The 8,023-nt window shown below is 38.2% G+C and overlaps 2 protein-coding genes across 2 annotated transcripts in view; one reads left to right on the forward strand and one right to left on the reverse strand.

Annotated features, from left to right (window-relative positions):
- The window catches only part of LOC148129037 (vomeronasal type-2 receptor 26-like), a 600,870-nt gene that overhangs the window by 18,162 nt on the left and 574,685 nt on the right, over positions 1-8,023 (reverse strand). The window lies entirely within an intron of this gene.
- On the forward strand, positions 84-5,116 carry LOC113431073 (vomeronasal type-2 receptor 26-like). Its single transcript, XM_087946275.1, has 4 exons — positions 84-910; positions 1,204-1,431; positions 2,707-2,833; positions 4,215-5,116. The coding sequence occupies exons 1-4, from the start codon at positions 110-112 to the stop codon at positions 5,114-5,116; spliced, it is 2,058 nt and encodes a 685-aa protein (XP_087802401.1). The 5' UTR covers positions 84-109.

Raw genomic sequence — 8,023 nt, forward strand, 5'->3', positions numbered from 1 at the left:
ATACTATTTCATCTATCACAATTGCCAGAAATCAATCTTCTTTGCCTTTTAGATCAGTTATGGCTCTTTTGCTCCAGATGATCAAATTCAGGTGCCTTTTTTCTACCGAATGGTTTCAAATGAAGCTCATCAACATACTGGCATTGTTGAATTACTTCTGTATTTTAGATGGAAATGGGTTGGATTTCTTGCTGTGGATAATGAAAGCGGAGAGATATTTCTGCAGAAACTCCAGCTTCTTTTTTCCCAAAGAGGAAACTGTTATGCTTTCTCAGAAAGAATCCCCAAAGCCACTTATACAGACGAATATATCAACATGATGGAAAAGTGGATTCACATCCATCAAGTTATAATCAAAAGCAAAGCCAATGCTATTGTTGTCTATGGAGAAATATTCTCCATGTTTTCTTTACAAACATTAATTGGATTAGGTGAACTACAAAATAAGACTCATTATTCCACGGGCAAGGTTTGGATTATGACTGCTCAGCTGGATTTTGCATCCACGTCCTTTCATATGAGGCAGGATATTCATGTTTTCCATGGTTCCATAAGTTTCACAGTTCCTTCTGGTGAGGTTCAAGGGTTCAAATCCTTTCTCCAACAAAGAGATATTTTTCAAACCAATGAAGACAGTTTTGTGGAGCACTTCTGGACACAAACATTTAGATGTTTATTTCCAGATTCCAAGATGGCGAAACATAACAGCGAAGCCTGCAGCGGACAAGAGAAACTGGAGAACCTTCCTTCCTTGGCCTTTGAAATGAGCATGACTGGCCACAGCTACAGTGTCTACAATGCTGTCTACGTTGTGGCACATGCTTTACATGCCTTGTACCAGTCCAAGTCCAAACACAGAGCAGTAATGGAAAGGGAGAAACTGAAGTTTCAGGATCTGCATGCTTGGCAGGTGAGTCCTTTTCTTAGAGAGAACCAGAGTTGCAAAATAATGCTCCACAGTGTGATGTGCACCGTTTTCCTTCCACCAAGCAGATTTGCTTACAGATTCATCTCCCTTCACCACAATACAAGTATCACAACTGTTATTGGAGTTGCTGCACTGAACATGCTATCCTCTATTAGTGACTATGGGCTGTGGTGAGAAAACTTGATGATCCATGAATTTGAAAAAAAGTTCCTTCAAACTTTGGATGGAAAAACTAACTAAACTATTTCTTTGTGTCTATGTCTTTTCCAATGCAGATGCATCCCTTTCTTCAGTGGGTGACATTTAACAACAGTGCCAGAGAAACAGTGTTTTTGGGGAGGCACAAAGAGTTAAATACTGGATTTGATATCACCAACTTAGTCATTTTTCCAAATAATTCCTTTATGAGAGTCAAGATTGGAAGAGTTGATGTGATGGCTTCCCCAGGCAAGAGAGTGATGATTGATAAGAACAAAGTGGTGTGGCACCATAGCTTTCGCCAGGTAGGACACAGATAGATGGAGACTGGACACAAACCTGAGAGATGAATCAAAGTGCCATTTATTACTCTTTCAAAGAATTGCAGTAAAGCACAGGAGTAGTATGTGGTAAATAAATGAGTGCAAAAATGGATCTCTGAGACAATGTGTAACTTGAGAGTAATGTCTCATATACAACTATTCAGCTCCTGTTAATTACTTTCTTAAAATTTCCTCATGGATTTTCAAAGGAAAGCTTGCTCTACCCTAAGGGGAAAATAAAGAAAATTTGTTTACTCTCACTCCTCTTGTACATTCTTGAAATGTACAATGCTGTAAAGAGAGTAGTATTTCCCAGCATGGAAGCTCATACAATCACACTTCGAAAGATGTCAAAATGGACTTGGAAGCTCCTATCCATTTTCTTAATTTTCCTGATGATTGATCCAACACTCTTTTACTCTGACAATTTTTATATTTATGTTATAGAATCTTCATTCAATGCAGTTTTCATTATTTTTCTCTCAAAGTACCATAAGAATCGTGCACACAGGTGTCCATGCATAATTTTGCAACCTAGTCTTTAGCTGTTAATTTTGTTTCAGGTTTCTCTGATCCCAGCCTTGTTCTAAAGGTGCTATACAGATAGTCCTCAGTTTACAATGACAATTGGGGTCAGAATTTCCATTACTAAGCAAGACTGTTGTTAAGTGATTCATGAAAATTTTGGCTGTTGCTTGTTAAGTGAGTTATTGTAGTTGTCTAGCAAATCATGCCGATCTGATTTTGCTCATTGACTTCACTTATTGGAAGATTGCTGGAAAAGTCACAAATGATGATCAAATGTCTCTGGGATGCTGCAACCATTGTAAACATAGGGCAGTTGCAACATTTGAAAGCACATTAATCTGTTGTGAGACACATTTTTCAGCACCATTGTAATTTCAAATGGTCACTAAAGAAATTATGATGTTGAGGACTATCTGTACTGATAGAGAGAAGCATAAATTCAAAATTTATTTATTAAAAATGATTATAATCTGAATATTCAGAAATAATGACTGTATTGAAACAAAAGTATATTAAGAAATACTAGGTTCAACTTTTGATTTAGATCTTGAAAGGAAACAATTCTTCCACAAATAGCTGCAGATTTCACAGAAGTGATAATGGTTTAAGGATGTTAACAGCTTGCAAAATCTGACATTGGGGATGGTAGACCCATGAGCATCTATTGTGTGAAATATGAGCATTAATGTTATTTATGATTTATGCCCATGTTTTTCTTCAAATGGACAGGTACCACCTGTTTCTGTATGTAACCCAAACTGCCTTCCTGGTTCCAGCAAAAAGAAGAAGGAAGGGGCAAAATTTTGCTGCTATGATTGTTCTCCATGTCCTCTAGGCAAGGTTTCACCTGAAAAGGGTAAGAGACACCACAGTGGGCTTGTCCACACTGCACTCTTAAGCTGCCAGCCTTTCATGCATAGGCCAGTTCTTTGGCCAGGGTAACAAATTGTGTTACTCCCAGAGAATGCTTATTCCAATTGATGCATTTCCCTGGTTTCCTTGCCATGAAAGAAAGCATTTATCAATCCCTTTGCCTTTCTAAAGTTGTTCTTTGAAGACTGTGGTCTCCAAGGTTAGACCCTTTGTACAAGCTAACCTCCATATAATATTTGCTGGACCAAGATAAGTTCAAGTAGTTCATTTAAATCCAGTGTCCACAATCAGATAATCTCAGATGATAAGCAAGTCCTTTTATTAATTGGGAAACTAAGAATCATATGCAACAACAGACAAACAACAGTGAACACTCCCACAAAGAGTTACTTTCATTATAAAGGGTATGTTTAATTAAGGGTACCTGAGAGATAGGCAACTGTTTTTACTCTAAATGATACAGAAGCAGGGGGAGAAATGGGATCAACTGGAAGACTCACAACTTCATTGGTTCCCCAGTTGAATTAAAAAACAAAAAAGGAAAATCCACCACATCAGTAGAGATCATTTCAGGAGCGATCAGATAGCTCTTCGTCCAAATACAAAAAAGTGTATAGCATTGCAACCAGTGACTAGAAAGAAAGCGTATTGGGTGAGGAGGGGAGTCCAGGGGTTGGATTCTACAAGTTCACACCTATTTGTTAGAACGGGTTGTTAACATTCTAAGCAGTTTGGAGAATCGGTTGTTAGAAGAAATTACTGGCCTAATCCTGTAAGGGAGGCAGGAAGGAAACATTCTGGTGTTGCTTAAAGAAACTGCCTCTCCATTAACCCTTATTACATTCTTGGCAGGACTAGACTTCCTGTCTCAGGAACGTCTCTGGAGCTTTCCCCCCCTCCTTTGTTGGTACTTTGCTTGTGTGAAGTGACCATTCAAAGTTACAATGGCACTGAAAAAAGTGACTTATGACCATTTTTCACAGTTACGACTGTTGCAGCATCCCCACAGTCATGAGAGGCCAGGCGAGGAGATGCGTGCCTCGATGTGAGTGATATTGAGTTGGCCACACCCAGCCAATAACATGACCACCAAGACATGTCCACCCAGTCACATGACCACCAAGCCACATCTACCACCCAAGCCATGCCCACAGAACCGGTTGTCAAAAATTTGAATCCCACCCCTGGGGGAGTCCTTCCCCAATGGGTGGAAGGAGGTGTTGGATGGTGTTGCACATTTCTGCCCAGCAAAATAGTAGCTTAATTTTCTGTTGGAAAGCCTAGTTGAGTGGATGATTCCAGAATTTTCCATAGACACATTGGAAATTAACTTAGTCTACTTTGTTTGTACCTCTTCTTTCTAGACATGGATGTATGTACCATGTGTCCAGAAGATCACTATCCAAACAAGAATAAATCTCATTGTATTCCGAAGACAATCAACTATCTCTCATTGAAAGAACCTCTGGGGATAAGCTTATCTTTTTTTGCTGTTTTATTTTCTCTGCTCACAGTTCAGGTCCTGGTCATCTTCATTAAGCATCAGGACACGCCAATTGTCCGGGCCAACAACCGGGATCTGACCTATGCTCTCCTCTTCTCCCTCCTGCTCTGCTTTCTCTGCTCCTTCCTTTTCCTCAGCCCACCCAGAAAAGTGACCTGTCTCCTCCGGCAAGTGGCTTTTGGATCCATTTTCACCCTAACTGTTTCCTGCATCTTGGCCAAAACCATCACTGTGGTTCTTGCCTTCATGGCCACCAAACCAGGATCCAGAATGAGGAAATGGATGGGCAAGAGACTGGCCATTTCCATTGTGTTTTATTGTTCTCTTTTCCAAATAGGCCTTTGTGTTTTATGGTTGGGAATCTCCCCACCTTTCTTGAATCAAGACACGCAGTCCATTTTTGGAGAAATAATACTTGAATGTAATGAAGGATCAGCCACCATGTTTTACTGTATGTTAGGTTACATGGGTTTTCTAGCTACAATCAGCTTTGTTGTAGCCTTTTTAGCTAGGAAATTGCCTGACAGTTTTAACGAGGCCAAATTCATCACCTTCAGCATGTTGGTGTTTTGTAGTGTTTGGGTATCATTCGTTCCCGTCTATTTAAGCACAAAAGGGAAATACACAGTCGCTGTGGAGATCTTCTCCATCTTGGTCTCCAGTGCTGGTTTACTTGGCTCCATCTTTGGCTCCAAGTGTTACATTATATTATTCAGACCCAATCTAAACAATAAGGAGCAACTAATAAAGCGGAAATGCTGATGAAATGTCCTATCTTTGTTTTTCAAATGATCACTAGCTTTATTCAGAACATGAATTAATCTGTGTGTGTGTGTGTGTGTGAACACTTTGGCCCGTCTGTCTAATTTTTAATTTAAGGGGGAGGGCATGTGGCAGGATTATTGACCTTACAACTTGTATGAAGTGTGTACATCCTACGATCTACATATGTAAGATAATTTCATGGAATTTTAGTATGTAGTTTTGAAAGTTACTTTGGTCTGTCCTCTATTTTCTTCAGGATGAGTAAGAATTGAATGACTGATTAGGAGACTGAGATGTGTTGCTGCAGTTATGCTCCTGTGGAGACCACTCTGTTTTCCTTATGTCTGGCCATTCTTATTCACCTACTTGGCTCTGATTTCTCCTATGGTGCTTCATTGCCTCCAAATCTCTGCCAAGAGTTGTGGGAACTATGATTCTTTGTTCTTTGTGTACGTGCTAGGACAACGGAGCCTTCTGGTGGTTGGCTGGAACACGAAGCAAGGAGCAAGGACAAATTGTTGCCATTTCTAACCAGAACTGTAGCAAACTTAAACTTTGCAGCTTTGTGCGCTTTATGCGAATGATCAGTGCATGTTGTGTGATGTAATGTGTTTGTGATAGGACGGTAACAAAAATTGCTACGTTAAAAGATTGCTTCTAATAAAAGAGGGTGTCGGAGTTCGCTCTGGGCTCTCATCCCGAGACAACCTTGCGTTGTGTCTTCTTTCCATGAGAGACCACCACAAAGAGTGTATTCCATTCTCAATGTCTACTGACTATTGCAGGAACTGAAGACCTAGAACTGGTTTTTGCAATCCAGCAGAATGGAAATGTTCATCATAAATATCCACCATTCTTCAACCAGTGTTGTATGGGGCTGAGAAGAGCGAGCTTCCACTGCACATCAGAGCAAATGCAGGGCAAATAAAGTGCATATGGTCTGAATTTATAAAATATTGAGGGAGCATTATGAAATATTGTTCATCAGCTATAATGGACAGTATAGGTTTTTAGGTGATGCAGGGCACCAACCTCACTGCTGTATAGAATTTTACATTCTGACTCTATGTGCCTATGGCACTTGACAGTGCCTCGCGTTTGCCTACAATCTGCTAGTATAGGTGGGACAGCTGAGAATGCAGTCTCCTCCATCCTCAGTTGGCTGAGTTAGTGATATAAAAGAAGCCTAATATTGAAGAAAGCAAAGCAGCACAAACTGAAAGAATCAACACATTTTCCTTTGATGCTTCTTTCTCATTAACACCTGTCTTTCCAGTCTTTTGATTTTAAAATGCGTAAGAGGAGAGGATGCTTTTTAGATGAGACATTGAATCTTTCTCTGTTCATGATACTAAGCCAAAGGAGTCAAAAGCAAGGCAATTCTCAGCAAGAGAAACAGTGCCAAAGAGTGGTTAATGCCCAATACTGCAGATTTTCCTGGGAAATGGCCTAATACTTATAGCATCAATATGCTAAAAGGCCTTTCAGCATCTTATAGCCTGGGCATTTGCTGTCAAGCTGATTTTTTTAGAAGATCTGGTCAAATATCATTTTAGGATTCCATATTTAGAAAGTTATTCTAAACCATTTTACAATTTCCTACCAGAGATTTGTGGCTGACTGTGCAGTGGCAAATATATACTGTGCTTATGTTAATGAATAGTGTCTTAAAAATGAAAAAAAAAGAAAGTTCATGTCTAAAATTCTCATGGAAAAATGAGCTTTCAGCATGTTTGAATAAAATATATTTTTTAAAAAATGAAAGGCACCAGAATTATCTCACAGGAGCTCAAGTCTCACATTTTACTGTTACACAATTTTGAAAGAATATAAGAAATAGATGACACAAATATAAGAAACAGGTATAGGTAGAGAAATACATTTGATAAGCAGCAAATATGAATTGTCATATATTTTACTGCATCACTAAAAGCTTATATATTTCACATCCATTAAATTAAATTGTGTCCCTGTTTAAAACTAAAACCTCAAGCCATTCAAAAATTCAAGCCATTCAAAAAAAAAATATTGATAGCAATAGTTTAAATTATACATTAAAGATATGAACTCTAAAATTTTTCAGTGTGGTACAATACCATGAATAAGAGAATAACTCCAGAATGTTTTCCAATTTGAATACTATGTTGGATTTGTGAAATTATTCTAGACACCAGCTATATTCCCATGATTTAGCATATGAATATGAAAGGTCATTCTTCAAAAAATAGAATCCAAAATATTTTTCAATAATATATTGAATCCTTGCTGCTGTTAATGTTAACAGAGATAGTTCAGTGTATTTTGAAGGACCACATGGTTTATGAAATTAGTAAGGATTTTTCAGATTGGAATGGAACTGTAAATTTCAGCATGTATCTCATTCTGTAATGAATATACAGCATATCACGGTGATATCTGTAAGGGTTACATTTTCATTTACAATTATTAGAAAACTCAGCTTTCATCCTCTTGTTAAGGCAATATGGTTTTGAATTGTCCATATATATTCCAAAGGTTTTTAACAGATTAGTTGGTTTATTACTTCCTCCCTGAGCTTTTCAACAAATAAGCTTTTTGCCAAGCCCTTATGACTCAAGTCCTTCCTGACTCCATTATTATTTTTGAATAATTCCTTATTTTCCCTGGTTGTTTTTTATACTTATTCAGCAATTGTGTGTTCCATCTCCTACTAACTAGAACAAATTTGCAGGCCTGAAAAAAGGATCATTTGAATGGGTGCAAACAGAACACATGACTAAAATCAAACATAGCCATAATTGGAGAAGTGTTTTTAGCAAATCTTAATTCTTCTATTTTATCTGGCTTGCACTCAAAACGTAACTACAGCAAATAACATATTATGTTTTTGTTGTGCCTACTAAGAATTGTAATTTGGAAATTTAC

This window comes from Notechis scutatus, chromosome Z, assembly GCF_049901735.1.
Source record: "Notechis scutatus isolate UNSWTSFEM ecotype Mainland chromosome Z, rNotScu1.2, whole genome shotgun sequence".
NCBI lineage: Eukaryota > Metazoa > Chordata > Lepidosauria > Squamata > Elapidae > Notechis > Notechis scutatus.